This window comes from Phyllobates terribilis, unplaced genomic scaffold (genome assembly GCF_046119375.1).
Source record: "Phyllobates terribilis strain yellow unplaced genomic scaffold, ASM4611937v1 Scaffold_4__5_contigs__length_816908805, whole genome shotgun sequence".
Classification (NCBI taxonomy): domain Eukaryota; kingdom Metazoa; phylum Chordata; class Amphibia; order Anura; family Dendrobatidae; genus Phyllobates; species Phyllobates terribilis.
Window position 1 is genome coordinate 124774977 of NW_027362764.1, and position 22239 is coordinate 124797215.

The 22239-nt window shown below is 44.8% G+C and overlaps 1 protein-coding gene across 7 annotated transcripts in view; it reads left to right on the forward strand.

Moving 5' to 3' along the window:
* The first annotated feature begins 605 nt into the window (after positions 1 to 605).
* Positions 606 to 22239, forward strand: part of KMT2C (lysine methyltransferase 2C) — a 205969-nt gene continuing 184335 nt past the window's right edge. For all 7 annotated transcript variants that reach the window (XM_073677706.1, XM_073677708.1, XM_073677707.1 and 4 more), the window contains exon 1: positions 606 to 1085. In XM_073677706.1, coding sequence (XP_073533807.1) covers positions 943 to 1085 — 143 coding nt within the window. In that variant the 5' untranslated portion in view covers positions 606 to 942. The remainder of the gene's footprint in view (positions 1086 to 22239) is intronic.

Below are 22239 nucleotides of genomic sequence, written 5' to 3' on the forward strand. Positions count from 1 at the left end.
GGGGGGGGGGCACAACTTTATCATTTTGCTTGTCTGAACAGTCTCTAGGAACGCGCCGCTGCCCAAGGAGGCAACAGAATGACGCTCAGGGAGATTGATGATGCAACAACGCTTTTAACTTATATCATTGTCCCAAACAGCTTTCACAGCGTGCAGGCTTCAGAGCTGAAATCTCCCAGCATTCCTTGCAGTTCAGCAGAATTATACTGGCTCACATAAGTTGTGGATTTCCACTGACAGATGAGTAGTGAGTGCAGCTCTCGGCTGTAATTCTGCATCAGCACAAAGAAAATAAAGTACTTCTAGTTCTGCTGGAGCTTTACGTCCATTAGAACTTCTTATCAGTCACCACATGGAGTTATTGCGCCCAGCGGCAGACAGGGCACGGCCGGGTGACTGCTGACCACCACTTCCTCTGATGCCAGGACTCAGCCGCGGTCTCTGTAGCCCGGAGCCGGGACTCCGGATCCCGTGACGTCATCACTCCGGAGCTCCGCGTTTCCCCAGCGACCTCAGCCGCCCTCTGCTGTCAGAGTGAGAGAGGCGGGGTCTGTGCGGAGTGACGTCACTAGCAGCGCGCCCACCCTCCCCCCTCCCGCTGGCGCGCATGCGTGTTTGTAGATTGTGAGCCCACTGGGAGGGGGAAGTGAGTCACACGCAGCTTGTCGCACACAGTGACTCGCTCGGGATTCGTGCTGACCGGATTGCCTCAGAGACAGCGGGGTGAGGCCGTGGCGTACAGAGCGAGGAGCGGCTCCGGAGGGGCCATTTCTCCCGTACTTCCCCCCTCCTCCTTCTTTGTTGTTGTCCCAAGGGGTAAGCCGGGGCCTCCACCTCCTCTCCGTCCCTCCCCGAATCCGCCCCCCAGTGTCACCCGCAACATCCACCCGACGATGCGACGGCCTGAGCCCGGGGAGGATCAATGCGGCCCCCTTCCCTAGGATGTCATCCGAGGACAAGAAGCTAGAGTCCGCCTGTGAGCAGCCCGGGCCCCCGGCCCCTGCCAGCCCCGCAACCACGGACAAAAGACCCCGGGGCCGCCCCCGGAAAGATGGAGCCTCCCCACTACAGAGAGTCCGCAAGAAGTAAGTGCCTGTCCGTGACACCCAGCTGGGGAGAGGGGAGCTGCTGCCTGCGCCCGGTCCTCCAGCCTGCCCTGCGCCCGGTCCTCCACCCTACGCCCGGTCCTCCAGCCTGCCCTGCGCCCGGTCCTCCAGCCTGCCCTGCGCCCGGTCCTTCAGCCTGCCCTGCGCCCGGTCCTCCAGCCTGCCCTGCGCCCGGTCCTCCAGCCTGCCCTGCGCCCGGTCCTCCAGCCTGCCCTGCGCCCGGTCCTCCAGCCTGCCCTGCGCCCGGTCCTCCAGCCTGCCCTGCGCCCGGTCCTCCAGCCTGCCCTGCGCCCGGTCCTCCAGCCTGCCCTGCGCCCGGTCCTCCAGCCTGCCCTGCGCCCGGTCCTCCAGCCTGCCCTGCGCCCGGTCCTCCACCCTACGCCCGGTCCTCCTGCCCTGCGCCCTTGACTCAATTGTGAAAAATTTGCTATACAAATGTTTATTGTTGCACCCTACTCTGCCTGCAAACCCCCCCCCCCGCTGTGTTACCTGCACCCAATATCCACTGCCTGCCCTGCTACCTGCACCCTATATCTACAGCCTGCCCTCCCCGCTCTGCTACCTGCACCCTAGCTCTGCTACCTGCACCCTATATCTACTGCCTGCCCCCCTGCTCTGCTACCTGCACCCTATATCTACTGCCTGCCCCCCGCTCTGCTACCTGCACCCTATATCTACTGCCTGCCCCACTCTACTGCCTGCCCCCCGCTCTGCTACCTGCACCCTATATCTGCTACCTGCACCCTATATCTACTGCCTGCCCCCGCTCTACTACCTGCACCCTATATCTACTGCCTGCCCCCGCTCTACTATCTGCACCCTATATCTACTGCCTGCCCCCCGCTCTACTACCTGCACCCTATATCTACAGCCTGCCCTCCCCGCTCTGCTACCTGCACCCTATATCTACAGCCTGCCTACCCGCTCTGCTACCTGCACCCTATATCTACAGCCTGCCCTCCCCGCTCTGCTACCTGCACCCTATATCTACTGCCTGCCCCCCGCTCTGCTACCTGCACCCTATATCTACAGCCTGCCCCCCGCTTTGCTACCTGCACCCTATATCTACTGCCTGCCCCCGCTCTACTACCTGCACCCTATATCTACTGCCTGCCCCCCGCTCTGCTACCTGCACCCTATATCTACTGCCTGCCCCGCTCTACTGCCTGCCCACCACTCTGCTACCTGCACCCTATATCTACTGCCTGCCCCCCGCTCTGCTACCTGCACCCTATATCTACTGCCTGCCCCCCGCTTTGCTACCTGCACCCTATATCTACTGCCTGCCCCGCTCTACTGCCTGCCCACCACTCTGCTAGCTGCACCCTATATCTACTGCCTGCCCCCGCTCTACTACCTGCACCCTATATCTACTGCCTGCCCCCCGCTCTGCTACCTGCACCCTATATCTACTGCCTGCCCCCCGCTCTGCTACCTGCACCCTATATCTACTGCCTGCCTCCCGCTCTGCTACCTGCACCCTATATCTACTGCCTGCCCCCCGCTCTGCTACCTGCACCCTATATCTACTGCCTGCCCCCTGCTCTGCTACCTGCACCCTATATCTACTGCCTGCCCCCTGCTCTGCTACCTGCACCCTATATCTACTGCCTGCCCCCCGCTCTGCTACCTGCACCCTATATCTACTGCCTGCCCCCCGCTCTGCTACCTGCACCCTATATCTACTGCCTGCCCCCCCCCGCTCTGCTACCTGCACCCTATATCTACTGCCTGCCCCCCGCTCTGCTACCTGCACCCTATATCTACTGCCTGCCCCCCGCTCTGCTACCTGCACCCTATATCTACTGCCTGCCCCCCGCTCTGCTACCTGCACCCTATATCTACTGCCTGCCCCCCCGCTCTGCTACCTGCACCCTATATCTACTGCCTGCCCCCCCGCTCTGCTACCTGCACCCTATATCTACTGCCTGCCCCCCCGCTCTGCTACCTGCACCTTATATCTACTGCCTGCCCCCCCGCTCTGCTACCTGCACCCTATATCTACTGCCTGCCCCCCCGCTCTGCTACCTGCACCCTATATCTACTGCCTGCCCCCCCGCTCTGCTACCTGCACCCTATATCTACTGCCTGCCCCCCCGCTCTGCTACCTGCACCCTATATCTGCTGCCTGCCCCCCCCGCTCTGCTACCTGCACCCTATATCTGCTGCCTGCCCCCCCCGCTCTGCTACCTGCACCCTATATCTGCTGCCTGCACCCTATATCTGCTGCCTGCACCCTATATCTGCTGCCTGCCCCCCCGCTCTGCTACCTGCACCCTATATCTGCTGCCTGCCCCCCCGCTCTGCTACCTGCACCCTATATCTGCTGCCTGCCCCCCCCACTCTGCTACCTGCACCCTATATCTGCTGCCTGCCCCCCCCACTCTGCTACCTGCACCCTATATCTGCTGCCTGCCCCCCCCCGCTCTGCTACCTGCACCCTATATCTGCTGCCTGCCCCCCCGCTCTGCTACCTGCACCCTATATCTGCCGCCTGCCCCCCGCTCTGCTACCTGCACCCTATATCTACCGCCTGCCCCCCGCTCTGCTACCTGCACCCTATATCTACCGCCTGCCCCCCGCTCTGCCACCTGCACCCTCTGTCTGCCGCCTCATTTTCTCCCAATCATGTGACAGAGCAGCAGCTGTCATGCACACGTCATGTGTATCATGTACCGTTGCATGTACAGGGCACTCAGTGGGCATCCATGCCTGTCACATATTTACTGTTTGTACCACATGTCCTGCAGAACTTCTCTGTTTTCTCATTTGGGGCCTTGGCAGCGCTCAGTAACCTTTAATATTGCTCAATATGATTTCTAAACTCAATGTAACATCAGACTAATTGCAGGAAATGCTATAAAATGTGGAAACAAATCGTAATTCACTTGGTGGGTCCCATGCTCCGGGGGTCTTCATCAGTGTTTCTTCTCTTGCTTTGTTGATGTCATGTATGTTCAAGTTACCTGCAGCCAATCCCTGGCCTCTGTAGTCTCATGTCCTATGTGCGAGCGTCACAGTTGATGCAAGGGATTGTTGCTGTGCCACCGAAGCGTCATGGAGTTGCAGCAGATTTAACTTCTTTTTTTTTTCACATTTTATGACTTACAGCAGTTTAGTTTGTAAAACTTTAAGACAACTCCTTTAAGTTCACAAACATGGTGCAAAAATACCAACGTATCATAGCTCTTGTCTCATCTGCCTGCCGTCAGAGAGGCTGGGCACCCCTTCATAGTTATAGGGCTGGTTATTTTGCCCATGTGAAAGAGCTAAGTGGGGACTCCCCAGTGAGTTCTGATGTGTGTACACCTCCTATCTGGTATATTTTCTATCTCCACTGTGGAACATGTTTCACGTTTTAGCGATGTATTCTTTGGTGTGATGTATTGCTACATATTTCTCATTTTGCACATGCCCCTTCTCTGTGGGTGCTCTCCCCATCTGTCTTATGGCTTGTTACTGTCTTCTATGGCTGCTGGGAAAGAATTATAGAAAGCTTTACCCACTCCCACACCAAGCGTCTTTGATGTAGGAAGAAGGGGGTTCCCCAGTAGTGGAAACATTTTCTGGAGTTCCCCCATAGTAATGCCTCTGTAAATCATTAACTTTACTACAATTTCCACACAAACTGACTTTTCCTTATCCCCCCACATGTACAGACTTGTACTACACCTTGTAGGCTCTTCGGATAGAGCCCCATCTCCACAGACTCTGCTGTGAGTAGTCGCAGACATCTTTACATAAGTTACACTTTTGCAGACATTTATCACATTTTCGTATTATTCTGCTTGTCCGTATTGTGTATTACTACTGGAATCAATAGGAAAACATCCTCGAGTCTGCGAGCCTTAGTGACAGGTATGTGTCGGCGCAACCAGAGTGGTCAGTTCACATTCAGGCTATGTGCCCACAATGCAGAAATGCTCCAGATTTTTTCCTGAGCGTTTCTGCATCTCCCTGGCAGAAAAAACGCATGCGGATTGTACATGCGTTTTCCTGCCAGGGACAAGCGGAAGTGAAGCGTTCTTCACTTGCATTTCCGCATGCGGGTTGACGAGCGCTTTCCAAGCGATTTTAGCATCACTTGGAAAGTGCTTGACAACTTGGTCACACTATATAAATCCATGCAAACAGCATAGATTTATATAGTGTGACCTTAAAGAATGGTTAAAAATAAATCGATACTTACCTTCTGATGGCCTCCGGAGTCTTTATTCGTTCCGTCCTGGCTTGCCGGCAGCTCGCGGTACACTACACTGAACGACCTGCCGTCACATGACTAAATGACGTCACTGCAGGTCCTTCAGTCCATCGCAATCTGCCGGCAAGCGAAGATGAGCACACCCGGGGCCATCGGAAGGTAAGTATAATATTTATTTTTTATTTTATTTTTTTACAGGTTCTATTGTGTCCGGGTCCGGAGGAGAGTCTCCTGTCCTCCACACCTGGGTACCATCAGCACATTGAAACGCATGAAATCCGCATGTACAGATGCAGTGATGCGGATGTCCTGCGTTCCAATGCAAGTCAATGCCGGCGAAAACGCAGCACTTCCGCAAAATAATTGGTAGTGCTGCGTTTTTTTCCGCAATGATAATCCGCAGCAACATTTCCGCAGCATGTGCACAGCACATGTGGATTATCATTGGGGAACATGGCAGCCCTTCTACCACCCTTTTTATAAGCGTTTCTGCAGCGGAATTGCCGCTGCGGAAACGCTTAAACGCATCGTGGGCACACAGCCTAAAACCTAAAAAAAAAAAGAGATGCAACACTCACTGCACACCTGTTATGTGGACTATGTTTATTGGAGTGCCCCATAATACTGAAAGGCGGAATATTGTTACAAATGGGCACATAAACTCTGCCTTGTACCCTGGATGTGTCAGGGAGCCCATCACACACACTTTTTTTTAAATTAAATATGTCTATGAACATACTATTAAAGGGGTGAATAAAACCTCAAAGAAGTATCCGCCAAAATACAAAACAATATACATTAAATGTCAGATACAAATATGATGCGTAATAGATAATATACAATATATAAGAGAACATAGTGTTAAAGAAAATTCTATAATAGTATCAAATATTTCAGTATTAAAAATTCTCACATATTGCAGATAATATTCCTACTGCTCTGTGTGTGAGATGCCCACCCATCTCTGTAATCAGGGGTGCTTGTTGTACTTGTCACATCTGGGCCGCTTACAGATAGCTGACACTCAGGCTTCCGGCTTATATAACACCCCATTCTTTGACTAAACACCTTGGTCATTTGTGAACACAGGTCCTCTGACCCCTGCGCTTATGCAGACCGACTAGAACCCACTTAACAGTCACCCCATTGTACTAGAACAGACTATTCTGTTTGCTTTTAACACTGATCTCCTTGTGCTAAGATCAGGCCGCCGGGACCCCCCTGATTCTGTAAGCCGTCCTTGTGCTGCAGTCATCCTCCGCTGCACGGCTATTGGAGACTGTGGATAGACCGTTATGAAGCTGGGCTCTCAGCTGTACATATGTGGTTACATGACCGGCTCCTCTGTGCTCTGGACCTATGGTCACCTGGATGGTCCTGCTGAGTACTGAACGGCGCTGTCAGGGGGGCACCATCCTGTACCTCTGCTATTAGTGTCTGGTTACTGCAGCTTTATTTGGTTACTTTTCTAGAGCTGAATAATTTTTTTGCTTGGCACAATGCCATGAGAATAAGAGCTCATTCATGATATCATATAAATGTTGCAATTCTTGTATTTATTACATTGGATTACATTACAGGGGGTCTCCTAAATATTGCTAAACTAACATACACGCCATATAATCATAGACCAGATTTCTAATTACAGATGGATAAACTCCAAAATATTTTTCTTACAACGTAAAGTTATGATTTTCTTAAAAAATAAACATCCTTTCCTTTATAATTTTCAAGATCACTGCTTGTAGAGATTGAATTATTGTTTGTCCTTGTGATGTGAATGTTACACAGGCCATGACTCCATACAGTACAGTTATGTCCATCCTCTGAGGAGGAGGTGGGAGTGTCTGCATCCTTTGCTTCAATTGATGATGGGTATTATACGATATGGACTCCTTCGGGGGAAGGTTTTTTTTTTTTCCTAAAAATCATTTTTGCTATTAAATTCCTTTAAAAAATGTTGCACCATTTGCCTTGCATGACCTCTGGGAACGCATTAACTGAGAAGTTGTCAGGGAGTTCATTCTGAGGAACTGTTTCTAACTCATTGTTTCTTCTGAGCTCCTTTCAGCTGATTTATGACCATATTAAAGTTGAATGCTCCCATCAGAAGGGGCTCACTGACAGATTTTCAGTTAACTCTTTCTGCAGCCAGGAAATTGCAATGCAACACAGAGACTTTAAAATGCAAACAGTGCAAAATTATTCAAGAAACCCAATTGCAAAAAAATAGTTGTTTTTTTTTTTAGCCAAAAATACATGCATTTCAGTAAAAAACATCAAAAAAACTGCCCGACCCCTTCCCAAGGTGTCCATATACTTTAATGTCTGTTCAGGCTTTGCTTTGTTGTGCCGATTTTGACAGCCTTCAGCTTTGCAAAGGTCTATAATTTTATATTGATTTGACTTCTGTACTTTAGAGTTTTTGGAGTAATAGGGCATATTCACCTGATGGTATTTACAGCTTCATACAGCATGCGAAAATTCTGTAGGGGGTGCTACTTCACCTCTGATTAATTGTTGTGATTTGCTTCATTATATTCAGTATTTCAGTGGATAATACCACGGGGCAGCATGCAGAGCACCTATGGCTTTATATAGTACAGAGCATCATGGACTCAGTTTACCTTCGACAGGCTTTGTGCACATGGGCTAAATTGTTTCATTGCTTACAGTTTCTCAAGGAGGAACTTGTTCTGCTTATGGTGGTCCAGCTAGTGTAAGGTGTCTTACATACCACAAACCCTTGGAAAAGGCATGCAAATTGTCTCTCTTCAAGAAGGAAGGGAACTATTTATTTTATTACCTCCTATTATTAGCTTTCCTGTAAGTCTGTGTGGAACTCAGTAAAGATTTTGATATAGGAGTATGAATATCTGTCAAGGGAACCATTTATAGACAATAAAACTGTTTCTTGACGGGGTTATGCTTTTCTTCTTTCTGGAGGAGTGCAAATATGCATACTTGTTCTTGGGGAGCATTGCCTGTAAGACTTTTACATCAGTGGATTTCAGCTTGTCCCGAGAGCTGCTACAAAAGCGTCTCTAGCTCTGGCGCACGTGGTTAGTCGCTCTAGCTCTGGCGCACGTGGTTAGTCGCTCTAGCTCTGGCGCACGTGGTTAGTCGCTCTAGCTCTGGCGCACGTGGTTAGTCGCTCTAGCTCTGGCGCACGTGGTTAGTCGCTCTAGCTCTGGCGCACGTGGTTAGTCGCTCTAGCTCTGGCGCACGTGGTTAGTCGCTCTAGCTCTGGCGCACGTGGTTAGTCGCTCTAGCTCTGGCGCACGTGGTTAGTCGCTCTAGCTCTGACGCACAGGCGGCATCTGTCTTTACCAGCAGTGGCCAGTGCTGAGCTCCAATCGCTGCTGTTAACCTTTTAGATTCCACTGTCAATCTCTGATGGGTCTACAATGGCTTACTGTGGCATTGCTGAAGGCCCCCAGTGGCTGCCATCTTGTTACACATGTGAAGCTCTGCCCAGGCTCCGCTTCATATCATGTCTCCTAAGGATAAAATGTAAAATAAGTTTTTTTGTTTTTTTTTTAATTATAAACAAATCTAAAAATGTTAATCACTTCCCTTACCCCCATAACAAATAAAGAAATTGGTACCACCACATCTGTAAAATAAATGTTTTCGTTCACTGTTAACAGAAAAATAAGTTATGGCTCTAGGAAGAAGAGAAGTGATAAATGCAAATAAAAATTGGCTGCAGAGGCAAAGGGTTAATATTGTAAGTGAGAGGAAAACCCTTAATTGGGCAGACTTTGGTTTACAGAACAATTGTGTGTAGGTGGCAATAGTCTTTCTCTGCTGAGGACTTGGTATGGAACAGGCTGTAAAGTTTAAGTGGTTGGAATTGATCTTTTACATGAAAACTCCTTCCCATTGCTTAACCTCTTAGTCCCTGCTTCTTCAACAAGTACAGTTTAGGTCCAGAAATATTTGGTCAGTGAGTGAATCTTTGGGATCTGCATGATGCTATTTTTCAATTTAAACTGAAACAACTGCGATGCAATTGAAGTGGAGACTTTCAGGCTAAATTTAAAGGGGTTGAACAAAAATATCCTGTGAAAAGTATAAGAATTGCAAACTTTTTTTTTTTTCTACACAGCCTTCTTATTTCAGGGGCTCCAAAACTAATTGAACAAATTAACTTTACCATTAATAAAATGTTCATTTTCAATACTTTGTAGAGAATCCTGTGCAGGCAATGACTGCTGAAGTCTGGAAGCCATGGACGTCAAACACTGGGCTTCCTCCTTTGTGATGCTTTGCCGCCTTTACTACAGCTGACTTCAGTTGTTGCTTGTTCGTGGGTCTTTCTGCCCTAAGTTTTGTCTTAAAGGGCATCTGTCACCCCTGGGATGTATAAAACCTACTAATATGGGCATACAGGGGATAGAAATGTTAAACCAGTCTTACCTGTATGCCTCATTAGTGGTTGTCTTGTTCAGAAATCTTTTTATATCTTTATGCTAGTGATTTCTTCCAGGTTCTGGGGCGTAGGGGGCGCGGAAGAAATCCCTCCTCCTCTCCATTATAATGCCATTTCCCTCCCCTGCACACAGGCAAGTCACTGCTCCAGTGACCTCCGGAGTGCGCAACAATAAGGTTCTCCCCACTTCCTCCCTGCATAGTCATCGCTAGGAACCATGTGTGTGTATATGTGTACATACCGTGTATGCAGTGACTCGCCTGCGCAGAAGATCTCTGAATACACTGCCCATAGAAGAGAGGAAGGGGTACGGCTTGTGGAGGGAGTGCAGGGCTCAGAATTTCGGCTCCACAACTGCATGTCACAGGGCACTGTGATGTGCAGGGGAGGGCTGTGGTATTATAATGCAGAGGAGGTGGGGATTTCTTCAGGCCCCCTATGCCCTGGAGACTGGGAGAAATCATTAGCATACAGGTAGGACTGGTTTAACAGTTCTATCACCTGTATGCCCATAGTAATAGGTTATATACGTCCTCGGGGGTGACAGATACCCTTTAAGCATGTGAAATGTTGCTTTATGGGGCTGATATCTGGTGATTAACTCTGCCATTGCAGAATATTCTACTTCTTTGTCTTAAAAACGATAGAGTTGCTTTCACAGTATAATTTGGGTCACTGGACGGCACCTCACAGAACAGATGGACAATCAGCCTTGCTACATTTGGTTGAATCTGAGCAGAAAGTATCGCCCTGAACACTTCAGAATTCATCCGGCTGCATCTTCAGTCACATCATCAATAAACTCTGGTGACCCAGTGCCAGTGGAAGCCACACATGAGCCTTTACAAGCCTTCTCCATACTTTTGTCTTCCTATCATTCTGGTACAGGTTGATCTTAGTTTCATCTGTTCAAAGAATTCTTTTCCAGAACTGGGCTGTCTTCTTTAGATGTTTTTTGGCAAAGTCTAATCTAGCTTTTCTATTTTTAAGGCCACGGCCCTACAATCAGTATTCGGTCAAAACCAGGTGAGGAACAATCAGAGAAAGGGTATAATTTTTGGGGTAATTTTTTTTTTTTTTTTTTACAGAATGTAGCAAACTTGATTTGGCCACATTTTTGCTATCTCTCCTATAAATTTCTTCTTTTTGTTCAGCCTAATGATGGTCTATTTTTCTTCCATTTGAGAGCTCATTTGACCACATGTTGAGGGTTCACAGCAACAGCTTCCAAATGCAAATGCCATACCTGGAATCGCCTCCAGACCTTTTAACTGCTTAATTGATGACGTATTAACGAGGGAAAAGCCTATTCAGCCTATGAAAGAGCTTTTGAGATAATTGTCCAATTACCTTTGTCCCTTGAAAAAGAGGCAGCTACATATTAGAGCTGTAATTCCTAAACCCTTACTCCAATTAGAATGTGAATACCCTCACATTAAGGCTATGTTCACACATCATGGTTTTTTATGTAAATTTTCAGCTGCATTTTGCAGTACCAGCGAAGTCTATGAGAAACCAGAATTCTCTGTTCACATATCATGGTTTTTTTTTTTTTGTTCAGTATTTTGTGCCTTGCATGTTTTTTTTTGAAAATAGAGCATGTCACTTCTTTCAGCGTTTTTTCACCCATAGGAAGTAATGGGTGGTGGAAAAAAAGACGCTGGAAAAACGCATCAAAATTTGTGTCAGTGTTTTTTCAGCGTTTTTGATGCCAAAATAGAATAGGGTTCTTTTTTTTTTCCACAGAACTTTATGTACATGCATTAAAAAAACACAACGCATCAAAAAAGCACCAAAACTGCAAGAAAAATCATGAACAAAATGCTCTTGAAGATCAGGTTTTGCTGCAGAAAATTGATGCCAAAAAAAAAACCATGATGTGTGAACATAGCCTAAAGCGGAGTCTGCACTTTAAGCCCATATTGATTATATAACTGTATCTTGAGTATGTTTTGATAAACAGCTAAAATGCCAAAACTTGTGTCACTGCCCAAATATCTCTGCACCTAACTGTATGTATAGTTGGCACCAGAGTGTTTTCTTTGCTGATGAAGTATTATGTAAGGTGCTATAAAGTACTTGGTTGTATTTAATGTTGGGATTGATCTTGTATATGAAAACTCCCATTGCTTACACCTTTAGTTCCTGCTTCTACAAGTATATCTAATGTAGGACTGACAGATCGGGGGACTAAGCTTTACATGTGCTTTCTCATTTACCTCATTGATGTCGGAAGGTGTATGGACATGACCCTCACCTCTGCGTTACTTGTATAGTTATTGGCAGTACAAGCCCCAGTTCCCCCCTCCTCAGTTACCAATATTACATGGGTTTTCTGTCCGGACGCTCCTCATCTTATTGTAGGGTCATCACTGGTAGGAGCCCCTCTGATGGGCTCTTTACTGCTTGTTTTCATTACATTAAGTTTACATGGATAGCCACAATCCTCCAGAGCCGTTGGTTGCAGTGGAGAACTCTTTGACCTCCGATTAATCCAGATTAGCATGTCCCATGCCAGTCTTACTTATGGGTGCACTGGAGTAAGATTCGCCAATTTATCAAGAGGCATGTGACCCGCTCTATGAATTTGCTGCATCTTTCACCTACCGTGTGCCACTGCAAAAATGTACTACAGTGAGGACTAAAGTACATTTCTGTCACCATTAATGCCAATTTTGTGCCGTAAATTATAATAAATTTGTCAGCCATGTTCCCTTCCAAATACCCTTTCTTGTTTTTTGTCTTTCGTGAGAAGTCATTGACTTTTTGTGTTTTGCTTGTGGTGAATTTGCAGCGTACCTTTTTGGTTTGTTTTCTGATGCTGTGTATGACATTTCTTATTTCCTGACTACACAATGGTCAGTCTGCCTCCTGCAGTGGTCTGCTGGGTCCTAAAGCCTGTTAGCTACAGACACGTCTGCGTGGGGCTCAAGGTCTTGCACTGCTCATACAGTGTTTCACTTTCAGGCTGATGAAATCCGCAGGTTGATTTTGATGTGTATGATCATGTGTACAATTGTTTCCAGGTTGTTTGTTCCTATTGTATCTTTGCCTGTCAGAGCTAATGTCCCTGGTATTATGTTTATTTCTGGAATGATCATGAAAGTTAGTAAAGTTCTGATGAGCTTGTTCACCTTCTCTAACCAGGATTCTTATTCTTTATAGAAACATGTCATAGGATTGAGTGTAAAAAACAAAACAAAACACAAATTTGTAGGTTTTATATAGATTTTTCCCTTTTAAAGGATAAGCCACAAGCTAATAAATGTTGGAAAGTGGCTGAATGAGACAGATGTGAGGTTGCAGACACCAGTGCATGCTCCATGCTGGGTGTGGGGAGGGGGATGCAGGTGGTCAATGTGGGAGTTTTGGATCCCCACTGATAAAATATGGATTAAGGATCGGACATCGAAAAATAATTTTTAAATTTTTGTTATCGAGTAGCATTTGTTTGTATGTGGCGGTTATGATGCCATGATTATTTCTATAAAAATCACAAGATTTTTTTTCCTTTTTTTAAATTTTTTTTTTTTTTTTATAGCAATATTTAAAAGTATATGACTGTACATTCGCACCTGTTATTTACATGGTTCTACTATGCCATAGGAGCAGAACAGCACAAGAGCAGCATTGCTGGATCAGTCCTATGATGGACAGCGACCTCACCTGACAGACCCCATTGGCTATAATTGGGTGCCTTGGATGTCTATCATGGTATTTGACCCAACAAAATTGCTGTAATATGCGATGGATGCTCCTAACTAGAGATGAGCAAAAAAATTCTCGTAAACTTGGTCCTGCGGGTGCGTCTGTTGTCTGACCACTACCCTGCCTGCTGGAATCCCTGACTCCTCTTCTGATTTGTAGGCCCGGCGTGACATCCTCATTGAATATACAGTGCTTACTGTATTTTGAAAAACACCATAATCACCAGATGTAAGCATTGATTGGACTGGAGCAGCTCTGTTCAAAGTGTAGTGGCTGCTGCTGAGAACTGCAGATCAGCCCTTATACAAATGAATGGGAGCTGATCTGCAGAACCTGCCAGCAGCCACCAAACAGTGTAAGGAGCTGCTTTGTGCCACTCCATACACTGTTTAAATCCATCTGCCATTGGAGAAGATTTCCATGGACTGGTGGGCTGGTGTCAGACCCCATCCGATCAGATATTGATTACCTGTAAATAAATATTGCACTATGACTACACTGTGTCCACCAGACTTAAAATCACCCCTCTTTTCTCTTGTTAAAAATAAAGAACACAAAAAAAAATATTTGGTATTGCTGCGTCTGTAAAAGTCCGGCATATCAAAGTATAAGATTATTTCACCAATACGGTAAACACAGTAAAAAGAAAATATTGAAATGCTAGAATTGCGGGTTTTTATTTTTGGTTATAATACAACTTTATTATCACTTGGGAAAAAAAAAATTCATTGGTATCAACTTTTTGCTTACAAAAAATAGGCTTTAACTAGCTTTACGGAAACATATAAAAAAGGTTCTGGCTTTCAGAAAAAAAGAGACACAATGCAATTAATCTTAACTTTTTTTTTTAACAAACTTTTTTTTATCATTTAACAAAAAATGGAAAAAAACCCTGCAAGTTTGGTATCGCCATAATCATATTTACCCCCGGAGAATAATTTTCCAGGTAATATTTGCCTTAAAATTAATACCACAAAAGCAATTGCATTTTTTTTCCCACCATTTCATCCCACTTGAATTTTTTTCTTCCCGGATTTTCATTGCATTATATGGTAAAGTGAATGGTGAAGTTCAAAAGTACAACGCGTCCTGCAAAAAACAAACCCTTATATGGCGGTGTCAATGGAAAAAATAAGCTATAGCTCTTTGAGGAAGGCGAGAAAATAACTAACAAGCGGTAAAAGGCAAAAATGAAAAATTAACTGGTTCTTAATGTTTTTTTTTCTTATTATTTTGGGGGTTGTTTACCCATTGTCCCATGGAGTTTCAGACTAAGGTGTAATGTGTCTTTATTTGTAGTCCGCAGCCTTGTAACTAGACCTTAGAAACAGTGAACAAAATGTTCTCTCTCCAGCAGAGATCTGCCTCCCAACTGCAGCACAGCGAAATCTGTGTAAACTCTAGAAATCTTTGCAGAATTTTTATCCCTTTTTTTTTCCTGTACCAATATTTTAAGCAACATTTCTGCGAGATGCTCCTATACATACAGTACCTGTGTGAGACGTGCTCACGATAGTGGTATTTTCCTCCCATGTTTATGGAGTTAGTACTGCAAACATTGGAGTAAGAGGCTGGAAGTTCGGTGTGTGCCAGAGGTTGTGTTCAGGGAGGAGGAGGGTGGAGTGTATGGGGGGACGATATCCACCCCCATCTCAACGTGAAAAAGCAAATATGGCGCTGCAGCCAGCAAAACATTACTTGCTGTATTACACTTATATATCGCCCATTGTTTGTCTCTAGGGCTTTTAGATTTGTGTAGAATGTATCGTAGTACAGCGTCATAAAGTCTTAATACTTGAAGTTATAATTTGTTTTTCCCATGTCTATTTTACCCGTAAGGTTTTTTTTTCTCTCTGTCAGGTCAAATTCTGTTTCTTGAAGGGGTGTTAAAAAAAAATAAAATAAAAAAAAAAATAATAATTCCACTGCGTGTATACTTTTATACAGTTTTCACATTAGGAGTTTAGTGGGTGTTCTTGTTAGTGATTGACAGCCTTGCTTGTATAAAAGTATGCATACGATTTGGCTGTCAATCACAGACAAGACCACCTTTTTGCTACCAAATCTGTCAGCAGCATAATGAAGGGGCAGAGACCCCGATTCCAGTGATGTCACTTCCTTGGCTGCTTACTGTAGTTTTGATAATTTCCTGCTAGTAAAAGTGATTTTATCCTAAACAAGCAGCCCAGTAAGTGACACATGTAATAAATAATAATCTTTATTTTTATATAGCGCCAACATATTCCGCAGCGCTTTACATACATTATCATCGCTGTCCCCATTGGGGCTCACAATCTAAATTCCCTATTAGTCTTTGGAATGTAGGAAGAAACCGGAGAACTCGGAGGAAACCCATGCAAATATGGGGAGAACATACAAACTCCTTGCAGATGTTGTCCTTGGTGGGATTTGAACCGAGGACCCCAGTGCTGCAAAGCCACAGTGCTAACCACTGTCTGGAATCAGGATCGCTCTACGGAGACCCTGAATCATGCTGCTGTCAGATGGGGTAGCAACATCCTGGTGACAGATTCCCTTTAAAATTGATGAATTACAAGTTATACTGAATCAGTTTTCCAACCCAACACCCCAAATTTATATATAAAAGTGTTGTCCACTGTTCGGACAATCCCTTCTCAATCATTATGTTGCCACCTTATAAAATAGCAGCTGAAGTCTCCTCCAGTGCAGGCGCTGTTCCAGAGGTTTCAGCACTACAGGGCTCGGCAGCCAATCAGCAGCCGCTTCACTTTCCCCTCCTTTGGATAAATCAGACATCCGAGGGAAGTCAGAGCAGCCGTAGCTCACTTTGTCAGTAGTGTCAAAAGGATGGTACAGTGATGTCAGTGCTGATCGGCAGCTGCAGGGCTTGTGTGACGTAGCAGTGTAATGCGAGCCCCGGGAGAGCCAGTGCAAACACTGCTTCATATTGGAATACTTTTAAAAGTATTCGCTCTATGGCCATGTTCATTTTTTTTATCCTCCAAAAACTGTTCCTAGTCATTACTACAGGAAATCCACTTTGCAGTTCATATGAGGAGTGTGTTTTTGTTTTTTTCCCCACTCCAGGCTTTGAAAAATGCCTGGTGAGGGAAATATCTAAAGTGCATATCACTTGTTTAAAGCTACTCCTAAAGGAATCCTCTCCAAAGTAGGAACTGTAAAACCAAAAAGCGTGAAGGAAAAACAAAATCTTCCAAAACATTTTGCAGCCTCTTCAAAACCGCTTCAGGAAAGTAAAACTCCCCCAAAAAATATGCCCCCACTTCCTGAAGCGATTTTTTTGCTTGGGGGGGGGGGGGGGGGGACGGGACTCAAGAACTCTGTATGAACATAGCCTAGTAGGCCATCACTATTTGTGTAGGTTCACTTCTCTGAATCCTAGCAATCAGTGGAAAGTAAAGCCCTCACTATATCACAGCTCTGTGTTGTACAGATTGCACTCATGTTTCGCATTCCAAAAAAACAGGCCTGTGCCATCCTATGAGAGAATATGGTGCTATATGGTGGCATCACACAGCATGATCTTTGGTGAGCAGAGTTCTCCAAGCCCGGGCAATGCCAAGTCTTGACATATTGTGATTATCCTGTTCTTTTACAAACCATGAGGACTCCATATTTGAGTCTTATAAAGTACATTGATTTAAATGTCTCCTGGTGCTAGATTTGTACATGATGGTGATTGCAGTCTTGTGTTGTGAGTGGAAATACTCTTTAATTGCATTTTTACAGCTGCTACTGAGGTATTAGTGCCGTCCTCTGTAGTGGGGCATAGCAGAACCAGCGGGGCTTGAGCTGTTTGATGGAGGATTATTTCTGATTGCTGAGGCATGCAATTCATTAGGTGAACAGGTAGCCGGCAGCAGGCATCAAGGATTAACCTTTGGGTTAGGTTGCATGGCCGGCAGTGTTTATAGAATAAGCCACTTCCCGATCTAGTAGGGACTTTGTTACAGCCTTTTTATTTTTTGCACTTTTGCTTATTATAGTGATGGAACACCTATATTGTTCTGTAATAATTAAAGCTATATACTAAAACTTTTTTTTTTTTTAACCAATCTTTATTTTCTGATCTTATAATTTTTTTTTTTTTCAATTCTGTTTTCTATACTTGGATATTTGGGGCAACCATCTTGCTTGTCCACGGTTCAACGCAATCTTGTGTTTTTTGGTAAAAAAAAAAAAAAAAACCTGTATTGATGCAACAAAGTTGCTGAAAGCCCTAAGAGCTTTTTCTTCAGCAAAAACTAGAATGTTAGCAGGAAAAACTCGGCATAAAATAGTAAATCTCATTCACATGCTTCTTATTGTGGTTTGAACCATCAAAGCATTTTTTCCCCAAATCTAAAGCATGTTGACATTTTCTTCCTCACCATAATCTTTGCAGCAATTTTCACACATTCAAATAAATGGGGAAAAAAAGTATGTAAAAACCATGCATATTTTATGCAGCATTTTTCCTGCCAACACTGGATTTGATAATAGAAAAATCTGCAATTACTCAACATGTGCACATACTCTAACCCCTGCGGATATAAACTTTCACAGTAATTTTATTTGGATATTAATGTAACATCTGGCAGCATTGTTTTTTTTCTTAAGTAAAAGAAACCCTAAAAACAGCAACCAAAGCATCGGTAATGGAGCCATTGAAAATGCCATGAATTTGCATATAGCCTAATAGCAGCATATCCTGACCGGCCCGAGTGCATGGCTGCATTGGGCTGTTAATTTAGGCCAGGAGACCCGTGGTTGGACCTGGTATTGTAGTTCGAAATGGAATATATGTGTGAATTCAGCCTAAAAGATGAGATGACTGAAAAAAGTGAATAGCCTGTTAAGGGCTGTGGTGTCTAGTGTGAAAACTGCAAGGTATCGGGTCTTTTAAAAATGTATATATTTATTATTACTACAAATATTGAGATAAAAAAAAAAAAACAAACAATTTTTTTCTAATGAGCACTTAATTTACAATGCAATGTCATTTCGTAAAAGTTTCTAAATTTTACAAGCGCTGCATAGGATTTCTGATAGGTCGGGGTCTGGGTCCTGAGACCCCCCACTGATCTGAAGTCCGCTTCTCCTGCACGAGCAGCGCACACAGATTGGTGTAGGGGTTCATTAGTAAGCTTGTAGGTTTGTACATTGCCTAACACAGCGGTGTATGGACCCATAGTCCTACTATTAAGCCCCTAGACCACCACTGTGTGCGTTGCAGCTCATGCAGGAGCTACGGACTTCAGAGTGTGGTTTTGACCGATCAGGACCTGGACACCCACAGATCAGAAACACTATGCGGCACCTGTAACATGTGAAAACTTTTACAAAATAAGTTACACTGTAAACGCTTAATGATGCATTCCTTATAAGGCCAGATCGAGGGTGTGATGCATTATCAGACATGCTTTAATGGGGAGTCCTTGATTGTTTGCCTTAAATTTAAAGCGTTACTCCAGCGTTTTTTTTTTTTTTTCTAATTGCAGCGCTGGAGTGGTGCCACTAATAAAAGATCCCTGACCCTAGTATTATACTTGCCGTCTGCCGTGTTCCCACTTTACCGTTCTACAGTAATATATAGTGGATCAGTAATGTTGTGGGGTGGCATTTCTTTGGAGGGCCTCACAGCCCTCCATGTGCTCGCCAAAGGTAGCCTGACTGCCATTAGGTACCGAGATGAGATCCTCAGACCCCTTGTGAGACCATATGCTGGTGCGGGTTGGCCCTGGGTTCCTCCTAATACAGGACAATGCCAGACCTCATGTGGCTGGAGTGTGTCAGCAGTTCCTGCAAGATGAAGGTATTGAAGCTATGGACTGGCCCGTCCGTTCCCCAGACCTGAATCCGATTGATCACATCTGGGACATCATGTCTCGCTCCATCCACCAACGTCACGTTGCACCACAGACTGTCCAGGAGTTGGCGGATGCTTTAGTCCTGGTCTGGGAGGAGATCCCACAGGAGACCATCCGCAACCTCATCAGGAGCATGCCCAGGCTTTGTAGGGAGGTCATACAGGCACGTGGAGGCCACACACAATACTGAGCCTCATTTTGACTTGTTTTAAGGACATTACATCAAAGTAGGATCAGCCTGTAGTGTGTTTTTCTACTTTTTCATTCAACTTTGTACAGAACAAAGTATTCAACGAGAATATTTCATTCATTCAGATCTAGGATGTGTTATTTGAATGTTCCCTTTATTTTTTTGAGGTGTGTGTGTGTACTATATATCTATATCTATATATATATATATATATATATATATATATATATATATAAATTTTTTTTTTTTATTTTATTCTGCCTCTGTTGCAGAGATATTGGCAATAAAATATTTTGCACCAGATGAGTTATCAGATAGTTTCCACTGGGATGTGTACTTCTGCCTCCTGTATGATACTGACCAATCATAAGCAGGCAGCAACATAGAAGTGCAGGACTGAGTCCACAGGTCCTGCCAGCTGCGTGTGCAGCCTAAATAAACACTGAAAAATGTGGAAATGACTGGAGTTAATTGCTCCACACTTCCTTGCTGTGTGATATCTTCAATGCTTATTTAGGCTGCATGCTTTGGCTGACAGGCCTTGTGTACTCAGGTCATGTGACCCTGATGACGTAATCTCAAGTCCTTCTGCACTTCTATGTTGCTTCTTGCTAATGATTGGCCAGTGTCATACAGGAGGCAGAAGTGTCCCAGTGGAAACTAATAACACTCACTTGGGTTAAAGTTAACTCATTAGGTTCTAGATATTTGATTGCTAATATCTCTGCAATGGAGAAGTTAAAGAATATGTTTTATTCTGCTGTGCAGACACTATTACGTTGTGTGTTAAGTATTTGGTGAAAGATCCTCTTAAAAAAAAAAAAAAATCTTGTAAAGGCTTCTCTTTAAATTTAAACTGTCTCCTGCAATTGGCACTGCTCTACTGATTCTATTTCTTCTGTGCCCCTCCATTCCACAGTTATGCCCTCTGGTATTAAAGATACAAATTTTCCCTTCAACCAACTGGGTGTGTCCCCCTAACTTCTATGTGAGTGCAGCTGTGATTTGATTGGCCAACATCAGAGGAGAAAAAGCAAACAAAACATGTCCGACAGCCGCACCACACAGAGGAGTACTGTGGTATACGCCTAGTTGGTGGAAGGCAACATTTTCATCTTTATTACTGGAGCGCAAAACTTTGGAATGGAGGGGCGCAGAAGGAAAAGAAAAACTGTCCCAGAATCAGTGGAGGAGCACTAGGTGTGGGAAGAACTCAGTCTAGATAAGAGAAAAATTCAGTGCCTGGTGCCCTTTAAAACCTGCTAGGTTGTGTGTTAGAGCACTAAATAGCCATGAGAACTAACAGTGAAAAGATGTGACATATTTGCTATGTATATACAGGTGCATCTCACAAAATTAGAATATCATCAAAAAAAGTTAATTTATTTTCTGTTCTTCAATACAAAAAATTAAACTCATATATTATATAGTCATTACAAACAGTGATCTATTTCAAGTGATTATTTCTGTTAATGTTGATGATTATGGCTTACAGCCAATTAAAACACAAAAGTCATTATCTCAGTAAATTAGAATACTTTATAACAGCTTGAAAAATGTTTTTAAAATCCGAAATGTTGTCTTACTGAAATGTATGTTCAGTAAATGCACTCAGTACTTGGTCTGGGCTCCTTTTGCATCAATTACTGCATCAATGCGGCGTGGTATGGAGGCGATCAGCCTGTGGCACTGCTGAGGTGTTATGGAAGCCCAGGTTGCTTTGATAGGAGCCTTCAGCTCGTCTGCATTGTTGGGTCTGGTGTCTCTCATCTTCCTCTTGACAATACCCCATAGATTCTCTATGGGGTTAAGGTCAGGCGAGTTTGCTGGCCAATCAAGCACAGTGATACTGTTGTTTTTAAACCAGGTATTGGTACTTTTGGCAGTGTGAACAGGTGCCAAGTCCTGCTGGAGAATGAAATTTCCATCTCCAAAGAGCTTGTTGGCAGAGGGAAGCATGAAGTGCTCTAAAAATTTCCTGGTAGACGGCTGTGCTGACTTTGGTCTTGATAAAACACAGTGGACCTACACCAGCAGATGACATGGCTCCCCAAACCATCACTGATTGTGGAAACTTCACACTAGACCTCAAGCGGCTTGGATTGTGGCCTCTCCACTCTTTCTCCAGACTCTGGGACCTTGATTTTCAAATGAAATTGGAACTCTGGGACCTTGTGGAGTGTGTCAATGTCTGCCTTCTGGACATCTGTCAAGTTAGCAGTCTGCCCCATGATTGTGGAGCCAACTGAAACAGACTAAGGCTATGTGCCCACGATGCAGAAATGAAGCAGAAAATTTCTGCTTCGTTTCTGCATCTCCTTGCCCGGAAAAACGCATGCGGAATTTGACTCGCAGGGAACTTGTGGGAAACTACCACGGTGGGCACATTGTTGGTATATCCAGACAGACAGTTTTAAAGGGACTCTGTCAGCACAGAATGACTGACTGCTTAAACCAAATACAGGCCCTTGGTACATCACGGCGTGGCCAGACATTTAACTACACCTTCCCACCTGTTTGGTTTCCCACTACTACTGCAATTGCATTTCCTCCGCTTCTCTTCTGCTGATTTGCTGATATCGCAGTAGTAGGAGCTTTCTGTTAGTAAATAGATGGATGGACCTGGAAGTCCATAGTGAATAGCTGTATGTGCCCCTCTCAGACGGTGGGGTGGGGGGGAGGCAGGAATGCAGCAGAATTGTGGGAATGCATGCAAAACGTGTCTTAAAAAGAGCCATAAATTCATG